This window comes from Macaca thibetana, chromosome 1 (assembly GCF_024542745.1).
Source record: "Macaca thibetana thibetana isolate TM-01 chromosome 1, ASM2454274v1, whole genome shotgun sequence".
Classification (NCBI taxonomy): domain Eukaryota; kingdom Metazoa; phylum Chordata; class Mammalia; order Primates; family Cercopithecidae; genus Macaca; species Macaca thibetana.
The window spans coordinates 43,791,383-43,808,774 of NC_065578.1; the positions used below are offsets into that span (position 1 = coordinate 43,791,383).

Sequence of the window (17,392 nt, forward strand, 5' to 3'; positions counted from 1 at the left end):
CTCATCCACACCTCTCACATTCTTTTCATACACAACACATCTGTCGCGTACCCCTTTCTCTCATCCCCTCTCCCACACCCACTCTTGCACACACACCGTTTCTCATGAACATCTCCCAGATGGCTCCGGCACACACGCACCTCTCTGTCTCATAGAAGACTCTCAAACGCACATATTCACCCCTCAGCCACACTTTTTTATTTCTCCTTGCACACTTCTTGGTCTTTCTCAGACTTACATGGACCTCTTTCTCTCATGTACACACCTCCTCTTCCCAGTGCCCTTGTCTGTCTTCCTCAGTGCGCTATCTCCAGTCTCAAAGAGTGTTTGGGAAATGAAATAAACATACACCTGTCTACCTCCTTCATGTACAACCCCCCACTGTCTCCTCACACCCCACCCCACCCACCTCTCTCTCTCTCTCTCTCTCTCTCTCGTTCTCTCTCGAACACAGGTGTACACTTTGGGACGTATCCTGAAACCAGCCCCCTCACGCCCCCTGCCCACCCCCTCCAAGAGTCAGGCCTCCAGATGTGCTCTCTCTGGCTAGACTTGCTAATCTTTGAACTGTCTCCAGATCTTGAATGGTCATGTGGACTTTCCTGCCTGGTGATGGGGAGGGGGAAACAGGGAGGGGGCTAAGCCCAGAGTCCTCAGTTATTCTGGAGCAGGTTCAGCTCGTCCCCACCCCTCCCCAGGTCATGAGCAGCAGCAGGAGCTGCAAGCGAGCAGGATGGCTGTGTGTGCATTGCTATTAATCACCCCTCCTGGTCCGCTAACGAGGCTAATGCGGTAAGTGACAATAGCCCATCTTGGTTCCTGATTTAGGGGCTCAGGACGGAAGCTGGGCTCCTGGGAGTGAAGACGTGAATTCTCCACGACACTAAACCTTCAAATAAATCTCCTCCAGTCAGAGAAGCCCAGGGCACTAAATCCCACACGCCGGTAATTGAAACCCTTAGAGCTTTCTTGGGTAGGGAAATTGCTGAGCGAGAGAGAGAAAGCGTGCAGCCCAGGGGTTCCGGGTGGGGCACGGGCCCACCGAGAGGCCTGCAGAGGGCTCTGGGATAGGGGAGCTGCTGGGGACCCTCTAGGAGCATGTGACTGGCCGTCTGTCCTCGTGTGTATGTCTGTCAGTGTTTCTAGGCATGGGATTTTGCTGTCTGGTTATGTTCACATGGTCACTGCCCACCCATTTCCCACCAGATCTATGAACACTTAATATTTTGGTAAGGAGAGCGGTTCTGGAGCTTCTGTCTTTTGAGAGCTTCTACACTTTGACACTCTTGGGGCCTCTGACTCTTAAACTGACCATGAAGCAAGGCTTCATTTAAGCAAAAGAAGTTTTCAGCATTGCCTCAATTGCCTTCCTTCCCCTGTTCCCATCTCTCTCACCCTCACACTTCCCCCACCCCACCTCTCTTTTTTTCCAGGCATTCTCCTGCAGGCCCTTCACTCCCATTCACTTAATCCCTGAATCATTCAACAGTTACTAATACCCACCCTATGCCAGACCCTATGCCTAGGGTCCTGAGTGTCCCAGGATGAATCAGAGAATCTCTCTGCCCTCAAAAAGCTCAGTATCAGCTACTCTGGGCACACTGCCTACAGGGTAGCCCTGCTCCACAAGGAGCAGTAAAAAATAAATAAATAAAACAAAGAGCTCAGAATCTCCCAGACAAAACAGATGAATAAACAAATAATTGCAATATTACATGATGTATGCAATAATAGACATATAGACATATGTGGAACATAGCACGAAAAAGAGAGTAATTAACTATCAGGGAAGGCTTCAAAGAGGAAGCATTGTCTGATTGTGCTCTTCAAGAATAAATACGGCTGGGCACGGTGGCTCACGCCTGTAATCTCAGCACTTTGGGAGACCGAGGTGGATGGATTGCTTGAGCTCAAGAGTTCAAGACCAGCCTGGGCAACATGACCCAACCCTATCTCTACAAAAAGTTAGCTGGGTGTAGTGGTATGTGCCTATAGTCCCAGCTACCCAGGAGGCTGAGGTGAGAGGATCACTGAGCCTAGCAGTGGAGACTGCAGTGAGCTGTAATTGCGCTACTGCACTCCAGCATGGGCAACAGAGTGAGACCCAGTCTCAAAATAAAAAAGGAATAAATCACAGTTAAAAGTTGCCCACAGGGAGATGATGGCATGGGCATGAGCATTATTGGCAGCGAGAATGCCAGATGAAGAGCTACATTTTGTCCAGGCAGAGCACACACTATTACAAGATGGGATAGGAGGCTGGAGAGGGGCTTGTATGATAAAGAGTTCAGAATGTATGCTGTGGCTTTGGGAGCCAGGGAAGGATCTTAAGCAGCTGAATGATATGATCTGATTTGTGTTTTAGGAAGATCCTTGTAACTGTAGGGATGGAATAGATTAGCGGGGAGAGAAATACATGAGGAGACCTAAGAGTAGGGACTGAATATGAAGATGCTTGAACTAGGGCAATGAAGAAAAGAAGATGGTTCTGACCAGTACTTAGGAGGTAAAAAACAGGTAAGATGTTGACTTACTGGATGTAGAGACTGGAGTAAAGAGTAAAAGTTAAGATTGTCAATTTAGGGAGGTCTCTGGATAGTGGTACCATTCACTGAAACCAAAAGCAGGAGGAGGACAGGCCTAGAGGAAGGTAAGTCCCATCTCAGACGTGTTGAGCTTAAAGATCCTTTGGGACATCCAAGCAGAGCATCTTCTACGCAGTGTTGTGCGTGGCTCAGATTGGAGGTGCAGGCTGAGGGAATGAAACCAGAGTTTCAGAGATCACACATAGAATGCGGAAAGAGGGAGAAGTGAATGATGACAAGGGCAATAGCTAACATCAGAGGCAGCAGAATAGCGTGATTAAGAGCATGCATGGGGCTGTGGTACTACATAAGTCCCACATGGCCACTTACCTCGTAACCATGGGCAAGCTAAGAACTTCTCTATGCCTCTGTTCCCTTACTTACAAAATAGGGATTAGGCTGGGCGTGGTGGTTCATGCCTGTAATCCCAGCACTTTGGGAGGCCGAGGTGGATGGATCACCTGAGGTCAGGAGTTCAAGACCAGCCTGGCCAACATGGCGAAACCCCATCTCTACTAAAAATACAAAAATTAGCCAGGTGTGGTGGCACCCACCTGTAGTCCCAGCTCCTCGGGAGGCTGAGGCAGGAGAATCACTTGAACCCGGGAGGTAGAGGTTGCAGTGAGCCGAGATCACGCCATTGCACTCCAGCCTGGGCGACAAGAACAAGACTCTGTCTCAAAAAAATAAATAAAAAGTATAGTGCTTGGCACAGAGTAAGCATTTGATTAGTGTTACCACTTCCCTTCTTCCTCATCTCTTCAACAAGTACTTATCTATCACACCTCAGCTTGTGTACTCTTCCTCAGGGAAGCCTGTCTAGGTTTCTCTGAACAAGGCAAATCTCCATATTACAGGTTCCCGCAGCAATGTCGACCTCTTTTTGGCACAATTGCAATTTTACAATTGTACAAGTATTTTATTGCATCTGTTCTCTCACTAGACTGTGAGCTCCATAAGGACATGGATCTCATTGTATCCCTAGACCCCAGTATATTGCCTAGCACATGGAAGGCACTCAACAAATATTTATTGGACTAATGTATAAATATAACTGGAGTATCTATTGTGGATGATCACCAAGGACCTCATTGAGAGTAGTTTCCATAGAATGGTGGGGATGAAACTCAGGCTGTGATGAGTTAAGAAGTGGTTAGGAGGTAAAAGAGTATGGACAGCAAGCAAGTCTTTGGAGCATTTAGGTGAGAAGAGAAGGAGAAGAAAAGGCCATTAGTAAAAGGGTGCCATATGGAAGCGAGAGCTGGGTTGTTGAGGCTGATGTTGCTGTAATATGGGAGAGATGCGGGAGTTGATATGCTGATGGAGGGAAGCATGAGGAAGGGAAGGAGAAGATGCAGTAGAGAGGGAGAACTTGGCAGCTTTCCCAGGGAACATAGGCAGGATTGGGATCGAAGCCCAGGAGAAGTGATTAGGCTAAAGTAGGAGGATGCCTCTTCCACTGAAACTGGAGGGAGCAAGGAGGTGAGAGTAGATCCATAAGCTGAGGAAATTCATGCCTAAGGACTAAATTTCAGAGTGAAGGAGGAAGCAAGGCCACCTAGCAGAGAGAGGGGGACAGGAGATGGAGAGGCGGCTCAAGATAGTAAAATATTATTGAATTGTCTCTGGGAAAGAGGAGACGGAGCTGACCAAGAGCATGTAAAAGGATTGCTTAGTGGTGCTGAGATTGGAAACTGTGAATTTTTATTGGCACATATCCACATGGTTTTGTGATTTTCCCCAACTGTGCTTAGCCGCCTGCGTGTCTGAGACAAAAAGAATAGTTGGGTTGTGGAGAAGGCAAAGGAAGTAAGAAGTTGAGTGTGTTGGCAAGATCGTGTTGAAGGTGCACAACAGGCCTGGGCTAGCATCCATGAGTATGTGGTGGCTTGGGAGTTGGGAGAAGGGAAGAGGGAGGAGCAAGTTTAATGGGTACAAGGCTTTGAGAGGGCTTAGGGGAGAGGGAGTTCCATCACAGGTCCTATTTAGGTTGATGACAAGGATCTCCAGGAGGAAGTCAAGTACAGGAAAAAATAATAGGAGCTGAGGAGGTCAGGACAGTGATGGACTTGGGGGAGAGAGGCGAGTATGAAAGTCCTGGGTGAGTGTAGAAAATGGTAGGTAACTGACCTCAAAGAGTCCAGAAAGTGGAGAGGCAATGAGCTGGAAGACACTGAGCCCACCTTCTGGCCTGAGGAGCATGGAGTTGAGAGAATAAAAAGCCTGCACCAGAGAGGACCGCAAGTGAGTGGCAGCATCTCCGGGTTCCGGGGAAAATGAGTAGAGGAAGTAAAGGGAATATCTAGAGACTGCAGATGGAGAGGAGTTTATTGGCATGGTCCTGTGTCCCAGAGGTCATGCTGGGAAGGTAGTGGAGAGACATCAGTCGGAGCCATCTCCACCACTACCTTCTGTCCACTGCATCCCTCCCAGAACTGCCTGCATCTCTAGCCTGCCTTCCCCAACTTGATGTCTCTCCTCCTTCACTGACTCCCGACTCCACCTCACACACACATACTGCTCATCTCATCCACCCCCCACACACATACCGCTCATCCCATCCATCCGTCCATTCCTCTTCTTCCCACACTCCTCCTTAGTTCTCCCCTCCCCAGACCCTTCCCCTGCCCTGCCCCACCCCATCCGGCCTGAGTGAGCAGGAACCCCTGCACCTTCATTTCTCAGGTCACTGCTTGGCTAATGGGCTATTAATTTGCTCAATCGTCCCCTGTGAGGCAAACTCAATTTCTGCCAGCCAGTCGTCCCTCCCTGTCGACAGCGTGATTGATTGGAGGAACAGCTGTCACCGCCCGGCTGCCTGCTCCCTGCCTCCTTCTCTCCGAGTCCACACCACCCCTCCTCCTCGGGCCGCCGCCCTGCGCCCACAGAGGCAGCGCACCCTGCCACCTGCCCAAGGATCTGTCGCCAGCAATGAAAAATGACAGAAATATTTAAGGACAAATAAGGTTTCCCAACGCAATTGAAAATTATTACAGGCAGCTACAGATGGGGCCAATCTGATGCGCAGCAGCAAATCAAATCGAATTTCCTTATCGGCGTATTATTTTAGGCGTTATCTGGCACGTTGATGCAGTTATCAATTCAATTTCAGCCGCCGGTCCGCTGTTTACTGTCTCGCTTTTGCTGGGAAAAGGTAAACATGCTCAGCCCAGCAAATTAATTTCTGGCTGAAGCCAGAGGCTGCAAAGAACTGCTACCCAGGACCCACGGCCCCCACCTTGGCCCCAGGCTACAGTGGGCCAGGCCAGAGCTCGCCCAGGGAGCAGAAGCCCCACTATTTGCCTGCCCAAGTCTGGCCCCAGACCCAAGCAGGATTCAGAGCTCCTGGGAGGCTGAGGTGACCGTTGTTGGCTCCGCCGCTGCTGCCAGGGAGAGGTGAAGGTCTCCCATTAATTCCCAGCTAAAAATGACAAATTCATCTTGGACGACAATTAAATGAAGTCAGTAATTGATGCTAATTGATCTCCAGATGCGAGGGCTCCCCTCAGCCTTAGCAGCACGTGGCTGGCTGTTCACTCTCCCCATCCAGCCCTTCTCTTCCTCTACCTCCCTCTGCTGCTCTCATAGTCCTTGTTCCCTCCCTAGGGTTCTGGGTCTCTTAACCCCTCAGGTGTGAGGGAGGCAGCTGGCCTGGGATGTGCTAGCAGGCAGTGCCTGAGGCCAGCAGCTGGCCCATTGCCCATCCAGCCCTGCAGGCACTTGTAATCGGTGCCCCCACGGTCCACCCATCAGCCTGGAAAGCAGGTAACACTGCCCTCCTTGGCAGCTCAGGATTTATTGCCCACAGCTGCGGAGGTTCCCACTTCATTTTTATAAGCCCATCGTCAGAACCAGCAGGGGGTAAAGCACACTTGAAGTTACTTTCCTTTAAACAGTACAGTCTTAGCATTTTGGCTGCATGGCAAGGAAGGCATGGGAGAGAGTGGAGTGTGTGGGCAGGCTAGGGAGAATAGGCAGGTATAGTGGGTCCACACCTGAACATATGCATAGGTGCTCAGGTGTTTGTCTAAATGCAAAAAAATACCCACACTGTGTGAGCACCTGTGTGTGCCAGTGCCAGCACAAGCATGTGTCCAGACACTTGAGAGGATGCATGTGCAGGTCCACATACAGATATTTTCCAGAATCAGGCCCTTGACTGTAGTCTTTGAAGCCTAATCCCAGGGAACTCTGCGAGGCCCTGCCTGCCCCACCCACCACTGGCCCAGCCCAGCCCAGGAAGCTGTCTGGAAGTTATTAGCTAAAGAAGGAGGGAAACTGAATTGTAGCTCTGCAAGAGGAGAGAGGCTGTAGTTAACGTTTGAAATAGCCAAGGTCATGGGTGTGAAACAGCTGTGGTCCCTGAAGCCCCGCCAGTCTCTGAACAGGTTGGCTGGTGCCTTTGGCTGGAACAAAGGCTCATGGGGCCAAGGGTTTAGCTTCTATGACCAAGACTCAGTGAGCTTGCTTGTGCCTTGGCCTGGAGCCTTTGGCTCCAGCTCGAGCCCAAGTCTGAGCCTAAACCTGTCCACAGACTGACCTCACCTGGCTGTCTTGCAGATGTTTGCCACTGGCCACCCAGGAGCCATGTCTGGCTCAATCCAGGCACCCTCTATTGCTAGAGACAGTAAATAGCATGCATTACAATAGGAATCAGGCTCTTGTACCTGGAGCTGGCAGGAGGCCATGTGGAATGGGCAGTGCCAGTCGGAGCTTCTGCAGGCAGAATGGAGGGAGAAGGAAAGATGGCAAGGGTATGTAGGTATGAATGTTTCACACCTGTATATTATATCTAGGTATGTGTGTCACATGTAAGGAACCTCATGCTGTGTCAGAGGGTCTATACATGCCTTATAGAAAGAAGAGGAGCAGATAAAGAAAAGCATATATAGGGGCCGGGCACGGTGGCTCACGCCTGTAATCCCAGCACTTTGGGAGGCTGAGGCAGTGGACCACGAGGTCAGGGGATGGAGACCATCCTGGCCAACATGGTGAAACCTCATCTCTACTAGAGATGCAAAAATTACCTGAGCGTGGTGGTGGGCACCTGTAGTCCCAGCTTCTCGGGAGACTGAGGTGGGATAATCACTTGAACCCAGGAGGCAGAGGTTGCAGTGAGCTGAGATCATGCCACTGCACTCCAGCCTACGACAGAGTGAGACTCCGTCTCAAAAAAAAAGAAAAGAAAAGAAAAAAGAAAAAGAAAAGCAAAGCATATGTAGAAGGGTAGATGAGCAGACTAGACCAGAGTCAGGGTAGGACAAGGAATGAGAGGAGAACTCCATGGCATCTCCCAGCTGGTATCTGCCTCTTTGGGGATTTAGTAAGGTCAGTGATCACTTATTCATTAATTCAAACAATATTTATTGATTTCTACTATTACTCTGACTATTCTCTCACTTTGGGCTATGCCCTCTGCTAGATGCTGGGGCTATAGCAGGGAACAAGTTAATTTTAGCCCTCAGTAAATTTACAATCTAAAGGAGGTGACAGAATCATAACAGGTAATAACAACACTATGACAAGTGCTGTGATAGAAGTAGCACAAGAGGCTTCGGGAACACAGAGGAGGCACCCAATACAGTCTGGGGGAGTCCAGGAAGGCCATGTGGAGGAAGGAACTCTAGGCTGAATCCTAAAGGATGAGGAAGAGTTAGCCAGCTTGTGCAACTAACCCCTGTCCTATCCTTTTTGGTTGTTTAGCAAGCCCAAAGCAGAAACAAATAGGCCTATTGGGTTCCAAGTGACTCTGGAACTGCTGAAAATGTCACGTCTGCCCCACAAGCACCGGCAACTACCCTGGGGTCTGGGCAAGAGGGTGCACAGCTGTTCCCAGGACATCCCTGGGCACCAGAGGAAAGCATGGGCCACAGCTAAATACATATCTCTCCCCTGCCCGCCCTACCCCCACCTCCTCAACCAGGGATGCCTATTAATCCTGACAAATGATGACTTACGAACATGTAATGCAAACTGATTCATCATACATTCAAATCCGCTGCCCCGCCCCAGCGGGAGGCCCCAGCCAGACAAGTGTATTACACGGATAATGTATTTGACGTATTAATAAAACCAGCCGTATTGCTCTGGCCCGGAGACTGGGGAATGCCAATATACGATGACAGATCACATATTGATGAAATCCAGATGTTTGGAATCATAGTCTTGGGGCCTCGTTCATATTGACTGAAGGTAAAAAATGCCATCTGTCAGCATGTTAACTCTTGCTGTCCCATACTCAGCAGAAGCGCCAATCATAGTTTTAAGAGAAGGAGGAAGGGACTGAGTGAGGGGAGAGTGGATGAGTAATTAGGTGGTTTGGATGGATGACAGGTGGATGAACTGGAGGGTAGATGGTTGTGCTATGGATAAGATGAGTGGATGGGACACTTTTCATGCCTTGTGTTCTTGACCTCTCAACAGCATTTGACCTTACTGAGGACAGTAGAGTCCTTGAAACTCTTCCTTTCTTGGCTTCAATGACATCACACTTTCCTTGTTTTCATTCTACCTCTTGGCTCTTCCTTCTTAGTCCTTGATGCCTTAAACTTCCTCTAACTGTAAACCAAGGTTCTGTTCCAGATACTCTTCCTAGTGTATTTTCTCTCCCTAGGTGAGCTTGCCTACTCTGAACTTCATTCATTTATGTATTCCATAAATATTTATTGAGTATTTACCATATGCCAGACATTGTTCCAGGCAGAGGACACAGTGGTGAGCTTTGGTTCTCTATGTCAGTGTCTCCCGGGTCTAGAACTCTAGCTCTGGCTCACATACAGTGCCTACTCAGCATTTTCACATAGATGTCTAATAGTTTCTCAAACTAAGTACATCCAAAACTCAACTCATTTTCTTTCTTACCAAGCCTGCTGCTCCTCCTCCCATTCCATAAGTTGGTCAATGGTCTACCACCTAGAAGTTACTCAAGCCAGAAACCTGGAAGTCATCCTTAACTCTTTTCTGTCCCTTAGCTTCCATGTCCAATCCATCTGCCTCTGTTCATCTCCAGCATCGTCATGCTAGAGCAAGCTGCCATCGTCTCTCCCCTGAGTTAGTGAGATAACCTCCTAAATAGCTTTCCTGCACTTGCTCTTGCCCCTTAGACCACTGGCTACTTTGCAGTTAGAATAATCTTTTTTAAATGCAAGTCTGATATATCACTCCCCTGTTTAAAACTCTCTGATGGCTTCTTATTGTATGTTAAAAAAATAATAACCAAAATCACTAATGTAGTTTAAAAGTCCTCCAGGATCTGCCCTCTCTATCATCATACCTCAGTACTCTACCCCTCACTCACTCTGTCTGCTCCAGCCACATCGGACTTTTTCTGATTCCTCACTTAGGCTCTTTCTCCTGTGTACCTTCAAATGTGCTGTTTTCTTTTTGTTTTCTTTTTTTTTTTTTTTTTTTTCGAGACGGAGTCTTGCTCTGTCACCCAGGCTGGAGTGCAGTGGTGTAATCTTGGCTCACTGCAAGCTTCGCCTCCCGGGTTCACGCCATTCTCCTTGCCTCAGCCTCCCGAGTAGCTGGGACTACAGGTGCCCGCCACCAGACCTGGCTTTTTTTTGTTGTGTGTTTTTTTTTAAGTAGAAACAGGGTTTCACCGCGTTAGCCAGGATGATTTCGATCTCCTGACCTCGTGATCCGCTCGCCTCGGCCTCCCAAAGTGCTGAGGTTACAGGCGTGAGCCACTGCCCCCAGCCAAATGTGCTGTTTTCTATCTAGAGCTCCACTTCCCACAATCACTGTTTGACTGGTTCCCACGCATCCTTCAGCCTTCATTGAATGTCACTTCCCTCACCTTCCAGACCAGATGATATACTCCCCTAGTTCTGTGTACTTTTTTTTTTTTTTTAAGACAGGGTCTCACTCTGTAGCCCAGGCTGGAGTGCAGTGGTGCGATCATAGCTCACTGCAACCTCAAACTCCTGGGCTCAAGCGATCCTCCTGCCTCAGCCTCCCAAGTAGCTGGGACTACAGGCACATGCCGCCACAGCTGGCTAATTTTTTAATTTTTTTGTAGAGACAGGGTCTAACCGTGTTGCCCAGGCTGACCAAACTCCTGGCCTTAAGCAATCCTCCCACCTCAGCCTCTCGAAGTGCTAGGATTACAGGTTTGAGCCACCACACCAGCCCCATGTACTTTTCTTTTCCTAAGACCACTCTGGGGACAATTGTTTCATGTTTCCATCCATAGTTAAGTCCTAAGCTCCCTGAGGGCAGAGATTGTGCCTGTCTTCATTATTGTCTGGCATCTGTGCTATAGCGACCCCTAGTGGGCATCCAGTAAACATCTGTGGAGTCGTATTTAATCATTGGCTAGGTGAGTGGGTGGGTAGGTAGGTAGTTGGATATTCAGATCTGGACTCAGACCTGGATTTAAATCCCTGCTCTGAACTTTGTAGCTGTCACCACATTGTTCTGAGCCCCATTTTCCTCATCAGTGTGATAGAGACAGTGACACCTACCTCACGGAACCGCTGTAAGGATTAATGAGGTAAAGTATGTGTAGTACTGACCTACAGCCAAATATATAATGATACTTGATAGACAGTTGTTGTTATTAAAAATGGACAGATAATGGATAGATGATAGTTGGATGGACAGATGGATACACCGACATATAAACCAATAAACAGATATATGGGTAATGATGGATAGGAAGAAGGAACTCCATGGGGGCCAGAGGAGCTAGGACCAGGACACCTACTGAATGGTAAAAGATCTGGATCATAGAAGGGAAGAAGGCCAGATACAGGCAAGGCAGGGCAGGTGTCAGGATGGGGCGGATATTGGCACAAACAACAAACTTTGCCAGTGTGTTACTGGAGGCACTAATGACTCCTCCCTTGTACATAGCCCTGATTTCACTGGATCTTCACAGAAGTCCTGGGAGTTAGATATCATTCTCCCCATTTCACACAAGGAGAAATGAAGCTCAATAACATTAAGTGATTTGCCCAAGGTCACACAGCTAGCAAGAGGCAGCTCTGTTGAATTCTGCTTGAAGTTCCTGTTTCCTGGTCACTAGGAAATGGAAGCCCTTCCATTGAAGGGGTAGGAGTAGGACACACATGTGTACAGATAAACACACACATATGCCCACACACATACTCTTAAAAGCCCCAGCCTCCATGGCCATCTGTCATTACAGTCACCCTCACCTTCATTTCAACCCTCCTCATCCCTATCAGACACCAGGCAGTCAAGCCATGCTTTTTGTGGTCTGTAGAGAAAAGATAATAGAGATGGGATTTGTTGCTTGGACAAGCAGAGAGGTGAGAATGGAACTCTCATGCAGCAGAACTGGGCAAAACCAAACAGGCCAAGCCAGAGAGGCAGTCACACGGTGGGGAACTGCAAGGCCAGATGTGGGTGAGTGGTCAAGGAGGGGAGGGCTTTCCCTTTGAACAAGATCCCCGGCCTCTATGTGTCCAATTCTTCACCAGGCTTCGCTGTGGAAGATGGCCGGGAAGGAGCAGGCTGTGCAGGCCCTTGAGTTGCCTGTTCCCAACGGTCAACCATTCCCAACAGAGGGGGGCAGCAGAGGGCTGATCTAGGACCCCAGGTATCTGAGGTCTTATTTCGAGGTGAGAGGGCTGGGCCGGCTGGAGCCTGGTCCAAGCTAGGAAGAGGGCTGCCTTGGCCTGACCTCTCCTCTCCTCCTCAACAGGCCTGTCCTTTGCAGCTTACCATCAGTCACTCCCTGTTGGAGCCTCACTGTTGTCCAGCAGGAAAGCTATTCTAGCAGCTCAGCAAGGAAAAGGGACTCTCTGGAGGTCATACAACTTAGGGAGCCTCCAGGCTGGGACCTGATTCCCCTGACTCCCAGCCCCTGCCTCTACAGAGTCGCCTCTCCGCTCTTGGAGCTGGAGTTGCCCTGTATAAGGCTGAGGATGGGGTCAGCGCCCCTCCCCTCCCTGCCCTCCTCCTGCTTGCGGGGATACCTGCGGCAAGCAGAGAAGTGGAGGTGGCAGGCACTCCGTGGCTGGGGCGGTGGGGAGGGAGGTGCGGTAATGAATGTGGACGGGAGGCGGAATGAGCGATCCATCTTTGCATGGGAGGGAGGGGGCTGCGGGCGTTCCCCCCACACACTCACACACTCAATCAGGCGCTGTCAGACCTCCGGCCGCCTGGCATTTTGGTGAAGAATCTCTCAGCTAAAAATTGTTGTCAGTCCCATTTCCTCGTTATCAGTGCAAGGGCTGAGGCAGCGCCCGGGGATTAGCAGGAACGGCGAGCGCCCGCACCCGCCATCCTCTGCCGATAACACTGGGCCTCCCGCGTCACCTCCCCCATTCATCATCTTTAGCACTGACAGCCCATCCCAGTCCCTGTCCCCATCCCCATCCCCTTGTGCTTCCCACATCTCCCCACTATGCTGCTCAGCCCGGCTCCTGACCTCCTGAGGGAGCAAGGCCTCCTGAGGAGGGACAGTATTCAACCGAGGCCTACATGACCTAGACCTACCTGTGGCAAAAGGGTTTGGCTGGCTTTTGGGGGTTGGGGGTGTCATGAGCTGGAGAGAGGAACACTCGAGAGGACGCCTGCTGACAGCCTGCCTCTGGTGGGCTTGGTCTGCCCACCTGTGGTGCTGCCAGCAGTGTTGGAGAAGGGATTCCTGCATCCGATGGGCAGCTGGACTAAGGATTCCAGGGGCCTCGCCAGCCTGAAATGGACTTCCAGATTCTGGGAGCTGTGGAAAGGAAGAGCCAAAGGATGCTTCCTCCCAGGCGTAGGAAGAGTATGGGGTTGAGGGCTTCATTTCCACCCCAGCAAGACCACAGCCCCCTCCTCTTGGCCATCCCCAGCGGTTTTATGGCCCGTTTTATGGCCACTGTAATGGCCCAGGTCAAAAGCTTCAGGGAGCTGTATTCTGGGAATTATGCAAACGAGGAGCAGGCCCAGGGCCAGAGTATGGATTTTGTCATTAAACCTGGGCAGGCCATGTCGTTAGTGCAGTAAAACCCACGTCATGACCACAGGTCTCAATATAAAATTATAGAGAACACAGCGGGGGAGGGGACACAGGGGGCCCATGGCCATGCTGACACCTGCCACTCTAACCCCTGAGAAAATGAGGGTGTGATGGAGGGCAGAGGCTGCAGAGTCCCTCTGCTGATCCCTGCCAGTGCTATTCCTGAAGCTTGGAGGCAGGAAGAGGGCCTGTTGTCCTGATAGGAAAACTGGGGCCAAGCTCAGAAAAGTAGAATGTCCCTGTGGCAGCAAAGCAGATGAACTGAGTACAGGTATGTGGGAATGCTGACACCTGTCCCCAGGCCTGGAGTGAGACATCTGGGCTCCAGGAACCCCTAAGAGCCAGACTTGGTATACCAGGCTAACGGGGGCTGAACCCCTGATATTTCCAGCTCAGCTCAGACCCCATGTCTGGGATCCACCTCCTTCTCCATTCTCCTCTCTTACCATTGCCCCCTTCAGACCCCAGCCCGTGCCTCAATTATCTGTTCCAACAACCTGTCAACTCCCTAACTCACTCCTTGCGCCTCCTGCTGAGTGTCATCTCACCCACAGATCCTGCCAACCTTGCTGGCCCCTTCCCACCTTCCCACGAATCCTTCATGTCCTCCTCATAGTTCTCGCCAGCACTGACTGCAGTCATGGGCTCTCTTTTTGCCTTTCCTACTAATTTGTGTTCTCCTCAAGGCGAAGGATGCATTATATTTATCTCTGAGCTCCAGTTTCTCCTAGAATAATACCTGACAGAGTAATTGTTACATGTTTGCTGAGTGAATAAAGTAATGAGATCAAAAGCTGAGTACAAAGGTCTGTATCCCATTCTGAGCCTCAGTTGCCCTAGCTGTAAAGTAAAGATAATGGCCTGGAGAATGTCTAGGGTCTTGTTCACCTGTGAGATTCTCTGGCTAACTGAAGGTAGGAGCAGAGCTGAGACTGGACGCCTCATCTCCCACCTCCCACACCTGGGCCACATCTGCTGCTGTTACTCAGAGCTTCCCTCCAGCTGTCCCCTGAGCATCTGAGGCACAGCCACCTGATCAGTAGGACTTCCTCCCCTCCTCAGAGACCTTGCCACACAGACTGGAGCCTCCTGGATGGCTGGAGCTGCTGTCCCAGCCCTGCGAAGGTTATCTGGCTTCTAGGACAGTCTGTTCTTCGTTCCCACCTTTCTTCTTCCCTTTTCTCTTTTCCTCTCCCTTGCTTCATCGTGGAGCATCTAGGCTATGCCAGACCTGATATAAATTGTCTATAAATATAAAGATAAATAAGAAATGGTCTGTCCCACAAGGAACTCACAACTTATTCACTAACTCATTCATTTGCCTGATATACTTCTAAGGTACAGCTTAAATTTCGCTTCTTTGGTTAAGCCTTCTCTTTTTTCCAGTCCTCAAAACACACACCCAAAATGAATTCCTTCTTCCTTTGAGCCCTCAGGTGACTCTTATCTGGGCATCCAGGGGAGCCGTAATCATCCTCAGTCTAGTGTCAAAGGGAGGTGGGTTTTGTGCTCAGCCTGAACTTGAGGCTTCCTCAAGTACAAGGTTGCTAGATTTAGCATATAAAAACATAGGACATCCAGGTAAATTTGAATTCTAGAAAAATGATAAATAACTTTTAGAATAAGTATGTCCCATGTAATACTTGGGACATACTTATACTAAAAAAAAATTTCATTATCTGAAATTCAAATTCAACTGGGCATCCTGTGTGGAATCTGGCAACCCTACTTAGGCAACCACCTTGCTCATCACTGGCATGGCCTTTATCTTTCCGAAAGCTGATTTTGACCCCCTCCAGGAACTGGTGGGAAGAAGAAGAAGAAGGAAGGAAGATCTGGGCTCAAACTAAAGTCCTTTGTGCAGTCAGAGCATCCATGGATATGCAGGGATGTTTCTAAATTAATAGGGCTCCTCAAACTCACACCTGTAAGCAGAGGCTACAGAGCATTGCATGTCCCCATGAGTGGCAAGAAAGGCGTTTAAACATCCCAGCCAGCCAGGAGCAGTGGCTCATGCCTGTAATCCTAGCACTTTGGGAGGCCGAGATGAGAGGATCACTTGAGGCCAGGATTCAAGATCAGCCTGGCCAAAATAGTGACACCCATCTCTATTAATAATAATAATAATAATAAGGCCAGGCACAGTAATCCCAGCACTTTGGGAGACCGAGGCTGGCAGATCACTTGAGGCCAGGAGTTTGAGACCAGGCTGACCAACAAGATGAAACTCCATCTCTACAAAAAATACAAAAATTAGCCAAGCATGATGGCATACGCCTGTAATCCCAACTACTCAGGAGGCTGAGGCAGGAGAATCACTTGGACCCAGAAGGCAGAGGTTGCAGTGAGCCAAGATCACACCACTGCACTCCAGCCTGGGCAATAGACCAATACTCTGTCTCAAATTAATTAATTAATTTAAAAAAGAAAAAAAATAGACATCCCACGGGGGATGTGTCCTAATAGATTTCTGAGAGGGGTGGCTGGCTGAGGAGGTACCATTCATGGGCACAGCCTCTGGAGCTGCAAGGAAGAGGGGTGCTGGTGGGTTCTGAAACCCTTAGAAGCCCTAGAAGACAGCAGCAGGCTCGGGTTTCAGGACTGAGATGCTGGGTCTGCCTCCTGGACTAGCCCAGCTTACGTGTCTGTCTGTTCTTCTCCCCTCACCAGGTAAGAAGAAAGCAGCAGCATTGTTCGACAGCCAGGCCCCAATTTGCCCCATCTGCCAGGTCCTGCTGAGGCCCAGTGAGCTGCAGGAGCATATGGAGCAGGAACTGGAGCAGCTAGCCCAACTGCCCTCGAGGTAAGCCAACTGCCAGGGAGCCTGCCTGCTGGAGGCAGGGTTCTGGCCCCTGGATCCCAGGAGCAGCCGCCTGGCCCATACCCCAGCTCCTCGGGAGAAGACAGGACCCTGCCACCCTTCTCCACAACTCTGTTTCAATCCTCAGATCTTTCCGCTGAATGAAGCCACTTTCCTCTTCTTGCTCTATTTTTGGAGATGTGAGGAGAGTGACCCCGCAGTCCCCAGCCTCAAAGGAGAACATGAGAGGAGCTAGACAGGGGTGAGCCACTGCCACAGGCCCAGCACTGCCATGTTGAGCCTCACAGCAGAATAAAAGAAGCAGGTCCTAGGCCTGGCAGGCCCCTCAGAAGTACAGCCTAGTCCCTCCAGGGGAGTGGGCACTACCTTCTCTATAAATCTCAGTATCTGAAAGATGACAATCTTGAGAATGTGCTCAGGTGTGTCCCCCACTGTCCCACCCCACCTCACCCCCAGCCTCCCTCCCTTGTCCCTGCCTGAAGGACTGGGCTGAGCCTCCTCAAGGCCTGGTGGAGGAGCCAGGTTATCAAAAAGAGTAGAAGAGAGGTGTGACAAATTACCTAAAATCTTAGCAGTTTAAAGCAACCATTTCATTGTGCTCGTGGAATCTGTGAGGTCAGGAATTCAGACAGGGCACAGAGGAGATGGCTGATGTCTGCTCCGTGATGTCTGGGGCCTTAGCTGGGAAGACTGGGTGGCTGGGAGCTGGGTCATGTGGAGGCTGCTTCCCTCACATGTCTGGGGGTTGATGCTGGCTATCAGCTGGGACCTCAGCTGAAGCTAGAATCAAAGCATGTACATAGGGCTTCTCCATGTGGCCTCGGCTTCCTCATAGCTTGCCAACCTCAGGATGGTTGGAATTCTTGCATGGCAGCTTTGGGCTCCAGAAGCAAATGTTCCAGCCAATGAGATGGAAGCTGGATCACTTTTTATAACCTAGCCTGAAAGTCATTGAGTCTCACTTCCATTGTATTCTATTTATCGAGGCAGTATTAGACCACCCAGAAT

At 49.9% G+C, this 17,392-nt stretch overlaps 1 protein-coding gene across 1 annotated transcript in view; it reads left to right on the top strand.

The window, feature by feature from the left end:
* Positions 1-17,392, top strand: part of RNF220 (ring finger protein 220) — a 253,111-nt gene that overhangs the window by 198,716 nt on the left and 37,003 nt on the right. The window contains exon 3 of the mRNA XM_050799840.1: positions 16,234-16,366. Within this exon, the coding sequence (XP_050655797.1) occupies positions 16,234-16,366 (133 nt within the window). The remainder of the gene's footprint in view (positions 1-16,233; positions 16,367-17,392) is intronic.